Genomic DNA, 15298 nt, shown 5'->3' with positions numbered 1-15298 from the left:
AATCACTGCGATCAAAATCGTTGTGTTCGCACTTTCAGTTAAAGCCTAGATTAACATTTTTTAAAAGTCTGTTTTACAACAATATTCCCATGCCCGTATGCTGAAACTGTTTTTGGTTACTGTTACCATCTCTCCTGTCCATACTGGTCGTACAGAGATCACTTCCTAATACAATTCCAGTGTACGTAAGTGATGGGGACAAAATCTGCAGTCCTCTTTCTTTGAAAAAATGCTTACAAAACTTTACGTCAAAGCTAATATGAAGCTTCAACAATTTGACCTTGTTAAATCAGCTGGTTATCTTAACAGTTAGAGATAGTCACACAAACAGAGACTTTTGTAACTTTGGAAGATACCCACTTGATTTGGTTCAGACTGCTGAAGCCACATTATCTTTATCTGAACTTTAAAATGCATTCTTACACAGGACTGTAGATTTTGTCCCCCATCTGTTACATTTATGTCTTGTTAGCAAGGGCCATTACCTACAGGATGAACCTTTCTTTAATGTATCAGTCAATATGGACAACTTTATGTGAGTGAAAATTTAAGAATGTGGTTTGTTTTGTCTGAGGTACTGTAATTTCTAATTAGCCCACACATGAAGTTAATCAAAACTAATTGCAAATCTCTCTTCTCCTGAGTTTCTCACCCTAATGAAGACGATTTAGCTGAAAACATCTAGGGGAATAAACACAACATATTGGGGAAGTGTGATCTTTATCTCCATGCATTTCAGTTAGGGTTGTGGACACCTACCAATGTCTTTGGCTTTGGCTGCAATTGGTCTACGCAGCTCCATAACAAACTTTTTGGCATCCAGGCGAATCTCAATGATGTTATTCAGAAGAGCGAAGAGCGGAGCCAGAGGGAAGGAGGCCACAAAAAGAGTCACCATCCCAAACTGGATGACTAAAGGCACAGACGAGAGGAGAAATGAGCAGAAGTTACTGGAGGAACACATTGTTAAAAAAGGGAAACTAACTGTAGTGACAGTTCAGTAGTGGAATGCTAGACTGTGATCCACCAAAAAAAAGTGTAAATTTGAAAATTATATAGGATAAAAGAAAATTTCAGTCAACATAAATATAGAAAAACCCAGATGGACTCCTCAGTCTATTTGAATGTAGGATTTGTTTGGACTATCAGCTACCTGATGTCATGACCCACCTTTTTAGAAGAGCCTTTTTAGCACTTACCTGATTTGGAATGCTGTTTTAAGTGTGTTACAAATAAAATGTATTATTAATATTATTATTGTTATTAACACAGCACATGCCACATGCAATAAGGAACAATTGATTTTAAAAACCAAGACAGGTGCTTGTATTTTGCAGTAAATCTGCCAGTGTCATCATATCCGCTCTAAATGAGCTTTCACCATTACTAAAAGGGAAAAGCCATCAAACACACACAGAGTTGTTCCATCCTCTTCCACAATGTGGTGCCAAAAAGCAGCTAGAATGCTCCATTCCCTCATCTCACACACTAAAAATGTAAAATAATCCAACCTTCATGTCTGTTGGGTACATATCTCTTAAGCTTTATAGATTTTCTGTTGGAAAAGATGGATGGAGTAGCTACTGTAGAGCTGCACCAGAGGTGGACATCTCGGTTAAATCAAAGCTGCAATCAAATTAAAAATCCTGCAACCGACATTTATCACCTTTAAAGGTTGTTACGGCTAACATCTCAGCAAACCGTGCCCAATTTACACATCCAGCAAACACAGAGCAACATTAACATTCATTTAGAGTGATGTGCTGATGATGAGACATTTTTAGGTTTATCATAATGATAACAAGCATAGTTTTATATGCTTATCAGATTATTATTATAGAGGGTTATTTTGGTTATCTTGGCACATTAATGCCTTCTGGCATCCTTGGAGAATTCTAATTATTAATTCGTTTGAAGGAAATTTGTTTTCTTTTGGTGTTGTGATCAATGATCAGTCTGAACCCTCCAGCTGGCAACATTGTTGGGCTTTATTATGTTACATATTTTCTGACAGAAATTAATGACTTTCACATCTGCTCACATCAGTGGAGCCGTACACAGCAACAGGCAGAACATGAGCTGAGTAAAGCATCATCAACCTTTGACCAGGTGGCTTCAACATAGAAGTGAAAATTCCTTCAGACCTTCACATGACTTTTCACTACACATTTTTGTTGACTTGGACTTTCTTATTATGTAGTTGGTGTGAATGCTGGAAGTGTATAGAGGGGAAAGTTATACGACCAGGCGAGGGCGAAGGTGTTTCAACGCTGGAGAAACCTCAGGGTGAGGGAGGGATGAAGGGAAGGGTCTAATTTGTTTGGCAATTGAGTTCAAATTTCAACAATCCCCCTGCAGAATCACTTACTTTCCCTTTAAATGATCAATACGCTAATATACTATTTACAGGCTCTGTGGTGTAACCCACACCGCTCATTATTTGCTTTACTTTTAGCTATGTTGCACAAATAATTTGTTACACCTGACTGAAATGCTATCTACAGTTACTACAACCAATACTGAGCCATTTGAGAAGCGGCATGTTTTGTAGTGTAGTTGTGTTTAGTGAAGAAGGTGTAGGCCGGGTTTTGTCATTGTTGGACTAGTCATTAATTTTTGTGGCTGTCCTACCTTACACACACAGTGTACACTGAGACTGACAGTGAAAAAACATGGAGCAGCAGTTTTACAGAGTCTCACTACAGTGTTGAGCTTGAAGTAGCTTTAATCTTCTCTCAGTAGTATTGGGAGGTTTGGTAACATGATGAGCCTCTGCAAGTCTTTATTATAGATTTCCTTCCCTCAGCTGGGATGTCTGTATCAACTGCTTAATAATCTAGATCCTAAAAGAGCAATTACACAGCTGCATGAGCCATGAGTTCTGGCCACATTAAAAGCAGGACACTTGAATCTACTTATCTTCATTAAACACACATGTTAATATAATTATTTACACTGCTTGTCGACGGCACACAGTAGCATATTATCATTTGCAGTGCTGTACTAATTGGAGGATGCATCAAAAAGCCAATAATACTAAACATATAATCTGCAGTCAATACAGAGTGATACAGTAGGTTCATTTTCGCGGGTTGCAGCCTCAACCTGTTCGGTCAAAACTGTGCGCACGATCGTGGCTGATGGTGGAGAAGTGCAGCCATCCTGTCAGTCATGCAGTGTGTGCAGCATAGTTCATTATGAAAGTGTGTTCATTTAAGTCTGTTTATCTTGTTTAATGTACATAAAAGTACGTACTAATTATAATGAAAAATACATTATTTGTGATTCAAAATAATGTTGATAAATGAATTAGTGACCCCCACAGATGCAGGATTTTACAGGCTCCCACGTAACTCGAACCCTGAGGAAACATCAACAAGGGTTAAACAACTAACTGCTCCTCAGGACAGACTTAGCAGCGGCGTGCATGTCGCTTATGATTGTGCATTTGTTTACAGCGGCCTTGTGTTTAAACTCACTCATCTCCATGTACTCGGGGCTGAGGCCAGTGAAAGGACCCAGGAAGTGGTCTTTCTCGTGACGCTGCAGGGTTTTGTTCAGCTCCTCCTCTTGCTTTGAGTCCAACTCTGACTTCCTCCTCCGAAGCAGTTTCTTCAGCTTCCTGCACATAGCAAATGCCCATGATGAAAATAACACATTCAGTCTTGTTAATAATACCTGAGCTACACAGTTTTTTCTTCCATGAACGCTCAACATACAGTATATAAACAGATAGTTTGGTAAAGATCTCTCTATTTGGCAAATGTGATTTTAGTAATTATTATAATTATTATTTCAAGGTACCCTGTAGGGTGTTTTAAACTATAGTGGTGGTAATGTTTGGAAGAGTGGGTCCCAGTTTGTTTGAAACTCACGCCCTACAAGCACGCTAACGAGGATGCTAGTCTATGCGCACAAGCATGTGGGTGACGTGATACACATTCCTGCAGACTGCAGTGTGTAAAATATTGGAATAGACAACATTGGAGTGTAAATTGTATTATATTTAATTTGTATTATTTTTAATTTGTACTACGTATTTTACAACAGTCCTGCAATAAATCCTCCCTTCATGAGGGTAATAATGTTCAGTTTGTGTTGAAACTATTTTAGAGACGTGCTGACTGTTTATTCCTTCATCATTCATTCAGTCATTTTGGAGGCTGCAGTTTGTGGTGCAGTTGAACTGTACTGCATTATACAGAGGGTGTCTGTTATTTAGCCAGTCCTCTTTGATATCAATGTGGTGGACAAAATATTAGAAACACCAGTCAGTATAACACAATACAGTACAATTCATTCGAACAATAGTTTTGTTTTGACTAAAGTCATTTTTCAAAGTGGCATTATTCACGCCTCTGTGCTAATATTTTGAAATTCTTGAAATGCTTCGATCAATCCTCATGTTAGCAAACATGCCATCTGGATCCATTAATCTATCATTGTTGGGCTTATATTAGGTCTATGAATTATAATTGTGACACAGTTTAGAGTTGTGCTGTTGGCTGAATGTGTGATGAAGAGGGGGAACCAAACAAACAGAACAATTAACTTACACACTTCCATTACAGTGTACGCAAAGTATGAGGCAAGACAAAGGAAATGACTGACATAGTTCAGCAAGGTGTTGGCTGGTTTGCAGATAAGTGTGTCTGAAAACCAGACTGGCATTTAAAAAATTCCCTCTCAGATGCAAGTTCATCTGAGTGGTTGTGCATAATTTCTTCTGTGTCTTGCTGAACTCCTGTATTGTGACCTATGCTGAACCGTTGTTTAGATCTGTATGTGGCTGTTCTGTGTGATAAGCGTCATGAGACAGTGTATGCTCTGCACTCACGGTATGCCAATCTCAAACAGGTTGTTCTGGATGAGCTGCTTGCCCAGCATGGTAATGCACAACTGAATGCAGAGCTCCATGAGGCAGCCTGCATGGGCACACTAGTCAGACAGAAAAGGAACAAGTGTCAGAAAGTGACAGGAAGTCAAGTAGAGGCAGAAGAGCATAGAGAGAGGGAGGGTAGATGTTAAAGAGCTGACAGTGACAAGCGGAAAGGCCTGGAGACTCATTCAAGCCATGTATCTCTCCAAGAAGCATTATGTGATCTTTCCTCCTTGCACCAAGCAACCAGCGGAGCTGAAACATGAAGCCAACATGGAGTGCCAAAAACTGCAGTGCAAACTCCACTTGAGACTGGCTCCAAATGTGAGTCGATCCCAACACAGCCCCATGTTAAAATGCCCAACTTTACCTTTACTCTAATTTTCACCTTCATGACAGCTGTGTGAGTTACCCATTTAAATTTAAGGGTTAGTCTTAAGTTATGCATAATTAAGGACGTGCTTTGAGTGACAGGTGGTTGCTACCATGGTGTCCGCTAGCTCCAACCACTCCACCTCTTTTCTAATTTGCCAGAGTCAGGGACAGCCAAGATGGTGACAGCCGGTGACAATGAGCTTCACAACGGCTCTTCTATAGAAGACAATACTCAATAAAGCACCAACATTTATATTATATTATATTTAGATTTATGTCTTAACTAGGAACCACTGGGCTAGAGTGCCACAGCAAGATAGGAGAGTAGGAAACTAATGAGACGTGGACTAACATGGTTGGTTTAAGCCTTTTCACAGGAACTGTTGACAAGAAAATATGGAATTACAACAGCCTTCTCCTTTGCACTGTGTTCAGTGTGAGTTACCTCTTCCATTCTGTACGATCCAACAACGTACAAGTAGTTTCCAGGCCGCCCAACAAGCCTGTCAACCAAACACAACCATTACATGTTGAACGTAAGATGAGGAAAGCAGGTAATATCCAGTGTGATCATGTTCACAATACAGTGCACAACCCAAACATACACATGGTTTGGAGTGTTTTGGATAAAAGTGTGAGAGCAGCAACAGATGGGAGAATTTCAATTACTATTGACCCACAGAATTAAAGTGCAGAGAACAAATTTAGCAACATGTATGTGTATGTGACAATAAAAGTATCTTCTAAAATGATGAACATGAGCTTTGAGAAGTCATTGTTTTACCTGCCCCGGAAAAAGGCCAAATAGACAATGGGTGTGAAGGCATTGACAAACTTCAAGATAAACGTTTTGAAGATGAGCCGCTCTTCATAGCTCTTGTCTGTCTTTGGAACCTCTGAAAGAGAGACAACATGTGACTTCATTATCTCACACGCACATTCATCCAGTAGCATTACGGTTATAAAAGACTGTTCTACATGTCTGGTTGTAATTCACTTTATGAGCCATTAATGTGCTTTAATTTTTAATGCAGCATATTTATAAAGGCAAGCCAGTTTGTGCTGTAGTATGTAGCATTTTGCTGTAGGTGTTAAATTAAGCTTGCAAGTTGCAATAATAACAAACATTTCTGCTTGTGAGACACATATTTACTTTACGTGATAAAACCATTATAATGTTAATTGGCGACGTGCTAAAATGCAATGTAATAGCAGTGAGCAAACTGACTAAGTATTGTCAACATTGTATATTGTCAATATTGTATATATTAATATGATATAATATTGTTATAACAATATTTCTGATGGTGACTGAGGGGGCTTTCACACCTGAAAGTCCGCACCAAGGTCCGAACCAAAGTTCATGTTCTGATACATTTTGATCCATTTGGTTAGTTTTGGTTTGGTTTTACACTGCAATTCTGCGACCGCACTGAAGGACTTTACATGACAGACCTGCATCCTGTCGTCATCATCTACGTTGGCTGCGTCTCCCTGTACTTGACATTGATTGGTTTATTAAACAGTTCAGCTGCGAGCTTTGACAATAATGAATTAATAAAAAAACATATGCATATTTGACACTACTATATTGTTATTATTATGGCATTACTACCTGCAGCACCAACTATACTGAAGGCTAGTTCAAATTCGCAATTAAACATCCTCGTTGTGCGAACATTAGAACGTCGCTAGGACAGGAGGAGAAGACAGCAAACAATCTGCACCTCCAGAGCGATGGGTGGCAGTGTGCTTCTATAGTGGCCGTCTGTATCAAAAGATGAGCTGTCACGGGAGATTTATATTTGTGTCCTTATTTCAATGCATTTCTCCGTGCATTTATTTGTTTCCAGTGTAAAAGGCAACCGCCAAACTTCCTGTAACTAGTCTGAAAGTCCGAACCATCAACAAAATGCTTTCACACAAGAAACGAACCGAACCATGGTTCAGTTTGATCCGGACCGAGACTGCCTCTTTTGGTCTGACCAAATTTCGTCTGTTTGGTCCGGACCGTGGTCTGGGGGAGGTTTCACGCCTGCAATTTTGGTTCGGACCAAAGTCCGGACCAAACAAGGTAGGTGTGAAAGCCCCCTTAGATAACATTATCTATCATAAGTAAAACACCTCAGTGTACTGAACTGAGCAAGGGTGTTTAATTGATTATGAATTCAACTTTTTATTAGTAAAAGGAACAATATGTTATCTTTCCCTTCAAAAGTTACATATATTATTCTTTATCCAGACTGGTATATGGACCTAGCAAGGATTTCATATACTAACTGATACCTTTTCCTTTCTTAAGGATGCCTTCCAGACAGGCCTTAAAGACATGTAAAAATATTCTGCCTGGAATAATAATTTGTATCCGATTGTTTCCACAAAAAACTACCCTGTTACTTCTGCTCCTTTCCCTCACTGAGAAATCAATCTATGAATGTGCAAATAGTTTTTTTCCCCACAAGTTAAACTGCTCGAACCAGGATGTATCTTACTGAAAATTCCTTTCTCACTGTCTGTGACCTGGAGGCTTATATTTTCATCCTGGAGTGTAATTGGCTTACGTAGCTGTGTCAAACTCAGATATAAGGTGAGCTCAGAGAAACTTGTTCCTTCAGATGAATGTAAAAACTATGCACAATGAACACATTCTGCACAGTGAAGCTCAAACATCACAGTAAAACTAACATTTGGTTTTGGTATCAATCATGCTTGTAAGGGGTTAACAGTGAAATGCGCCTCACCCAGTGTGGTGAGCCAGCGGGCGATGGCGGCATAGAATTCATCTAAGATGATAATGACGATGAGGTTGATGATGGCGGCGGTAGTTTTGACAGTGGCTCTGATGTTGGACCGTGCTGCAGGGTAGGTGCTCATGTGCAGTGCAGCTTTAATGCTAATCCGGTAGAGGATGACCCCGAAGACTATGGCAAACGTCACAAGGATCTAAAAGCAAGCAGAAGAAGGAGAACACCCAATCTGACAATCTGTTGATAATCTGACAGAACAGTCAACGTGAGTAAGATATGCAAAGAGTCACTGTAGGTGACACACACTGAAAAGCCTATGGAATAAACTTCCTATTTTGTTATGTCCAAAACATTTACCCCACAAATGTTATTGCATTTATATGAATCTGAACAATTCGCAGATATAAGCACAAAAGGTCCAGTAGGATGTTGATGTTGAGTAGACACCTGTTGAAACATGCCACATGTTTACAGGTGTTGACAATGAGGACGGCCGTTCTGAAAAGCTTCTTTACCCACCTGAGCCCGTATTACTAAATGAATGCAATGCAACAGCTGTGTGACTTTCTACATAGCAATCGTTTAGGATTGAGTTCATCAAAGCACAGAGACAGCACTTTGACTCTGTTTAGGGGCACCTGCGCTTGTGTCTTTATTTATCTATACTGTATCTAACTGTGTTGTTTTTCTATCTTATTGCTGTATGTTGTTTATTGTTGTCGTTTGGCCTGTTTTAATTTATCTGGTTTTATTTTTTATGTCTTCTTCTGCAGGTACCATCTTATCTTAAAGAGCTCATAGTACCCTACTACCCCACCAGAGCACTGCGCTCCCAGAATGCAGGGTTACTTGTGGTTCCTAGAGTCTCCAAAAGTAGACTAGGAGCCAGAGCGTTCAGCTATCAAGCTCCTCTCCTGTGGAACCAGGTTCCAGTTTGGGTTCAGGAGGCAGACACCATCTCCACATTTAAGAGTAGGCTTAAGACTTTCCTCTTTGATAAAGCTTATATTTATAGCAGTATTTAAATGAGGATTTTGCGTGTTTTAAATGGTTTCAGCCATGGAGAATCGGGAGGGAAAGCAGCCACTGCGTAAAAACCTTGGTTTGCTTTGTTCAGTGCGTCCCAATTATGTGGAAATCGTATGTAGGCCTACTTGCCCATCCTGCCTGAGGTTGCACTAAGTACTTGGGACAGCACGCCTGAAAAACTGCTTTGGGAAACCCCAGCAGAAACAGCTACAGTGAGCTGGAATGACTCAGACGTGAGGAAATGCCAGCGGATCGTGCGCTTTTGAAAGACGTCATTCTGCGTGCATCTCCCACTTAGTAGATCAGCTTACGTGCTAATTTGCAGGTGATATCAAGTTTGCAAACGTTTTTACTCACGCAAACCTAAATCAGGCCCTTTATTTGGGGTGTTAGTAAATCTGGCCCTATATGTAATGGCAGCTGGCTGCAGTATGTACACTGCTGGTGAGCATGTACTTTTAAGTTATGAAGTGATTACAGAAAAATGTTTCTTTTCTCTCACCAGCTTTAACCAGACAACAGACAAAGTTTGCACTTTTAGTCGATACAAAATTACAAAAATTAACAAATGTTAGCTGTAACATTTAATTATAGTTGATAAAAATCAATAGATTTTAACGCATGAAACCAAAGTGAGAAGCAATGTTCAGAATGACAGATGCTCTACAGCAGTGGTTCTCAACCTTTTTTGGGCCAGCGCCCCCCTATCCATTATCCAGGTCCCTTACCACCGTTGATTTTTTTTATTGTTACTATTGTTATTAAAAACATGGAAAAGGTAACAAAAAAGCCATGTGAAAAGTAATTATATTTAACTAATAAGTGAATGTTCCTCCCAGAAACTGTGTGTGAAGCCAGATACTGTTTTCTTGGATGGGGTACTTACTAAGTGGGGGGTATGGGGGTCCTCTCCTAGAAGATTTTGAGCATTAAACACTTAATTTCCTGCATTCTGGTGAAGGTTTCTGCTCCAATTTCTGCCTTTTCTGCACCAATTTATGGTGGAAATGTCTTATTATATAAAGGAAAACACAAAAGTCAGGTGGCAGGTGACAATTCAAAATATATAAATATAATATAGTGAGGCTCTCTGCGTTCTTTTTTGCTTTTAAATATTTTTCTCCTGTAGATCAACTTATTTAATATCCCTGCTAAGTCAACACACATGATTAAGTCTTATCTCCTCTTTTGTGTCTTTTGTGGGGAAGTAACCTATGTGTTTGTGGCCCCTTTCATCTCTGTGATAAATTAATCCTTTTTTATTAAGTTATTGACTGGACTTTATTAGCTCATCTGTTAATAACTTATCATATCATAACTTAGTGTTTCCCACAGAATGACAGTGTAACTGTGGGCATATGGGATGTGCGTGCAGTCGATATTAACTACCAGCTATATACAGTGTTCTAGCCTTGAAAACCCAGCTGTCTTCTAACATTAATTTAGCTCTCCTTATTAGCTAAGCTCCTTAGATTTTTGCAAATACTTTTTAAAGCTTTGTCTCCAACATTGACAGAGTTGTGTTGGACATATTTGTGCAGCTGTGTTCATGAGAGAGTGAGTGAGAGGATGTACTGCGCGAATACGCGCTGCCTGCAGCTCTGCAATAAAGTACGATTTTAAATAGGCCTAGTTAAAATTTTTTTTCTCTTAAATCAATATGTGCCTGTCAGCGTTGATATTGTGGCGGACCGCCACAAATAAATGAACGCATGGGAAACACTGTAACTTATCTGCTCATGTTCAAAACTTTCTGCACATTCAGAATCTCTCCCACATATCTGAGTTCTCTGACATGTAATGAAAAAAAAGTAATATTAGGAGACTAATGTCATTAGCCTATTTAAAGAGAATTCATAACATTTTACTACATGCCCTATACTGCATTATGTTACTGATTCGCTGGAAGTTTCCCCTCGACCGTCTGACAGACACAGAACTGTTGTTTTAACTTCAGCACCTCTGATAAAGCGCAGCTTACAATCCCCTACAGAGCAAGTCAGGGCTTCAGTTTTTAACGTTACATTTTATAGCCTACTGAAACTACAGTATATGTCCACTTTGGCAGAAACTGTCTGCGACTCACAGCGCGAGGTGGGTCCACGTCACTCGCTGGTGTCGCAGCGAGGTTGCTTTCAGGGTGAGTCCGACAGCAGAATATACCTCTTGTAAATGTGTAACCACTGCGATAACAAGACGTTCACGGTGTATTCCTCAGAGAAATAAACACTTTTCCACCAAGAAAGAGAACATAAATTTTCCAGAGTTTACATCAGTAAACACCATGTGGGTAAAATTTTACAGATGATACTCTGACTTCCCGTTCCTGTCAAGGCAGCACGGAGCTGCACCACAAGTAGCTGACGGAGAAAAAAATACACCGTCTAGTCCAGTCGTAGTGGACTAAACTGGCAGGTTTTAATGTGGCGGGCCACAGTTTTTTTGCAAGTAGTTTAAAATTTAAACTCGTATTGTTGTGAATCTTCGATGTAAACTTGCCTTAGACTTTCCAACCAACAAACGCCCCCCAAAAGCAGCTCAGCGCCCCCCTTTCCAAAATATTGCTTCCAGCGCCCCCCATCATCCTTGGAACGCCCCCGTTGAGAAACACCACTCTACAGTGAAATCTGAAACTTGCTTGGAAATATTTAAACCTGCAACAAGCTCAACTGCTGTTGACTTGGTCAAAACTACAAAAAGAAATAAAAGTCTTACAAAACATACAGGCATGCACAAGCTCATTAAAGCAACACCCCCGTCTTCCAACACTAGTGATTTACTATATTCATTTTTGGTAATAAAAAAGAACAAGACACTGGTTAGCACTGGAACTAAATCCCAAATGCAACCAGCTAATGGGAAACAAATACATGAAACACTTACTTAGATGTCAGCTAGCATCATAAACTTATTTATAGTTAATTTTCCTTTGCTAGTTCAAAGAAAACACTGCTCTCCCCGTTCAGAATCTGGAGTTCATGGAGGGTGATTAAAAACGATATTATGGCTTTAAATGTCATTAAAGTGCCAGAAATACTTGGGGTGGTGATGTAAGACTGCAGGGGGACTGCTGAGACTCACCATGAAGCCCATCATGACCACAGTAGTCAGGTAAGCTGGCAGTCTGTCTGTACATGTCAGCTTCACCTTCTCACCCTGAAACACACACACACACACACACACACACAGAGTTATGTGAAGGACATAGCGTATACAACATATCTGAAACAGTAATTGCACCTCCAGCTAAACGTGTGTGTTGATATGCATATTTCAGAAGCAACAACCTCACGTCTTTCACACATCACACGTCAGAAGTAGCTCTTTATGCCCTGGGCACACAGATGCACACAGCACACACGCACACACACACACACGCACACACACACACAATGTGGCTGCAGTGGACCACAGCTAATTCTCCCCTTAGCTATTGTGTCACATTCAATCCTACATAGAATTGGGTCAGTAAGCTCAGGCGACTGTGTGTGTGTGTGTTTTTGTGTCCTCTGAATTTAATAAGAAAGACCTGACCTTGGTACGAGACAAAAGGCAAAAGGCTTATAAGCATAATGAACATGCCTGACCAGAGTGCTTTTTACTACACACAGACATGTTTCAGTGTTCCACCAGCACCTTCTCTTCAAAATACTGAAGTGCTGCCGTTAGTTTTTTTCCTACACCAGTCAGCTGCTGATGGTTTGTTTCTTGACTGTTGCTGTGTGTGTATATATGTGAGCTTACATCTGAGAATATCTCATTGGAATACACGTAAGACAGAAAGTTCGAGGCCCAGTGTAAGCCTCCTATCTGTTTCTATGACGATCAAATGAGGAGATGAATTTAAATAAAGGGAGAATCTTTGTTTGGGTTGAACAATTTACCATTTTGGTAAGACGCACCTATATTGGGTCTAACAAATTCAGTAGAGTGTTTTTAGCCAAAAGGCGCTAGGGATTATCCTTGTGAGAGAAAGGAATGCACAAAGTTTAGATAATGTAATAATGTTTTCTGCGACAGCCAGAGTAGTGGACCAAAAAGAGCCGATCGCTGAATTTATTTTACGTCATGTCATACATGTCCATCACGCATGTTTTATTCCATGTTAGCCCACGAGCCAGAGGAAAACTTCCTTCGATATTTAAAACGAGAGCATTTATGCTGACACTGACTTGCATACTGTAACAGAAAATTGTGATGTGTTGACTTTAGCAGAATCTTAACACACGCTTGGAAGTTTTGTTGATGGCATCTATTATTTATACATTTATCTGTGATAGAGTGAGCTAAGGGCATAGCTTTGGTTTGAGAGGTTGGGGGACACAATGACGTGAAACAACAAAGAACCCCCACTCCCCAGAATACAAAAAGAAAATACTCGTTTTCAAAAAATACTGAGATGCATAACACAATAAAAACCTGATGAAAGCTGCCCTGATGACTGCTCAGCTTTACCTTCGGGGTTGAATGTTCCCGCCTCATTGTCTTTCGCATGACCATGAACTCGTACTCCGCTCGGTTGTGGTCCTGGATGAGAAATCAGTTTAGATGTTACAGTTACGGATACTACTGTATGTTAGTAAACAGTAAGTGTGCCCCACAGTGAACAGTAGAGAAGATCCTTATGCAATTTCAGAATGGAGACAGAACAGCCTGTTCGCATAAAGTTGTGTTTTAAAAAGTTGTGTTTAAATCCGAGTACAGTGCTCTGTGCAAGTAAAGATAGAAATGCATCGACCCGCCGTGAAAGGATTAAGTGGAGGACATAAAATGGAAAACAAGCTGTGGATTGATGTTTGATACAGCAGGACAACACCCAGAGTCAACTCTTAACTCATGTTGCTACAGTTTACAGCGGGTTGTATTCATGTGTTTAACAAATCGTTTATAATCATACACTTCAAGCTGGGGTAGGCAACGTTGGAGAAACCAGCAAGAGACAGCTGGATTTTGAAAGTCACACCGCCTCCCTTTAAAGCAGGTAGCCCAGCCAATCATTGACAGAAATGATTGGCCTTGCTATTGCAGTTCTGCAACAGCCACAGATCCCACTTGTTTTTTCTTTTTTTGTGAGTATTTGACTTCTTTATTGGAAGTTCGAAGTTCTGAAATGAATTGCCTACCCCAGCTTTAACTTCTAAACTTAAAAAGAACATTTTGAGAAATATGTTTCTTGCTGAATCCGATAACAAAATCGATGTCGTCTTTATGTGTCCAGTACAGATGGTTCCAGTAAATGTTTAGCCTAGCTTAGCACAAAGATGTGACGCTATATACTAAATGGCATGGTAGTTAGCAAGCCACTCCCATTGCTACTACAAAACTACAGTGTGTCATTTTAACACATACAACTCAATAAGACGAGGGTTGCCAACTCTGGTCAAAATAACAGCTGTGAGATTTTGTGAGGTTTTGGGGGATTATGCTGAATGATGGTGATGTTAGCGAAGGTACATTAGATGTGGTGTTCACATCTGTTATAAAACACTGTGGCATTGCGGATTTGCAGGTTTTTAGATTTTCAGGTTAACAGCTAAGCTGACAGCTACCTTCTGCCTCCAGTCTTAGGCTATGCCAGGCTTCCCCAACCTATCCCTGTATGTGTCTGTAGTGGACACACTGACGTCCATCTGACTATGTAAGATAGCGACATTCCATGTTATGCAAAATTTCAAACTGTTCTGTAAATCAGTGTTCAGCTTCCTAAACCCAGCTGTTAAACAATTTCATACACAAAGCTCCATGATGTGGCGTGTCTAATGTGTGCTGTTGTCATAATCCTTTCATGGTGAGGGATAAAAAATTAGCATTTTATGTCCATGTAAAATGCAGTCAGAAGTGAGTACCCATGTAACACATGGGTAATACATAATACAGTCTGCAGTAAGCCAAGAGGAGTAAAGAGGAGCTGCATATACAGAGAAAACTAGAAAACAAAGCAAAGGGTTAGAAAGTCTCTTTTGGCTTTTGGAGTGAAAACAGACAAGCAAAAAGATCTGAACACAGATACATGCTTCCCAGGAAGAGCAAACAGGACTGTTGTCTGGTTTAGACTCAGGCCAGCAGGCAAATATTTCCTGTGTGTAGAACATAAAGCTCTTCTTATAGACTGATATTTTGAGCCATTTCTGTCAGACAGGGACTAATAAAATTGCTCAATAACAATTGTGTGGAATAACTTTGTCTGACAACAGTCTGATTCAAATTCTGACCCATCCCTACTGATATTGCATTTAAATCTGATTTTTTTGGCCACTTTGAGGCACCG

The 15298-nt window shown here is 40.0% G+C and overlaps 1 protein-coding gene across 8 annotated transcripts in view; it reads right to left on the bottom strand.

Annotated features, from left to right (window-relative positions):
* ano1a (anoctamin 1, calcium activated chloride channel a) overlaps window positions 1-15298 on the bottom strand; it is a 79410-nt gene that overhangs the window by 3764 nt on the left and 60348 nt on the right. For all 8 annotated transcript variants that reach the window (XR_006822181.1, XM_046032606.1, XM_046032605.1 and 5 more), the window contains 8 exons: window positions 13486-13557; window positions 12112-12186; window positions 7996-8197; window positions 6039-6150; window positions 5700-5757; window positions 4838-4938; window positions 3480-3622; window positions 760-912 (listed from right to left, as the gene is read on the bottom strand). Coding sequence is in view for 7 of the 8 variants with exons in the window: in XM_046032606.1 (XP_045888562.1) it covers window positions 760-912; window positions 3480-3622; window positions 4838-4938; window positions 5700-5757; window positions 6039-6150; window positions 7996-8197; window positions 12112-12186; window positions 13486-13557 (916 nt within the window). In the remaining variant the exon portion in view is untranslated. The remainder of the gene's footprint in view (window positions 1-759; window positions 913-3479; window positions 3623-4837; window positions 4939-5699; window positions 5758-6038; window positions 6151-7995; window positions 8198-12111; window positions 12187-13485; window positions 13558-15298) is intronic.

Source organism: Micropterus dolomieu, linkage group LG20 (genome assembly GCF_021292245.1).
Source record: "Micropterus dolomieu isolate WLL.071019.BEF.003 ecotype Adirondacks linkage group LG20, ASM2129224v1, whole genome shotgun sequence".
Taxonomy (NCBI): Eukaryota; Metazoa; Chordata; class Actinopteri; order Centrarchiformes; family Centrarchidae; genus Micropterus; species Micropterus dolomieu.
Note: the sequence above shows the minus strand (reverse complement) of the source record. Positions and strands in the feature narration are given on the sequence as shown.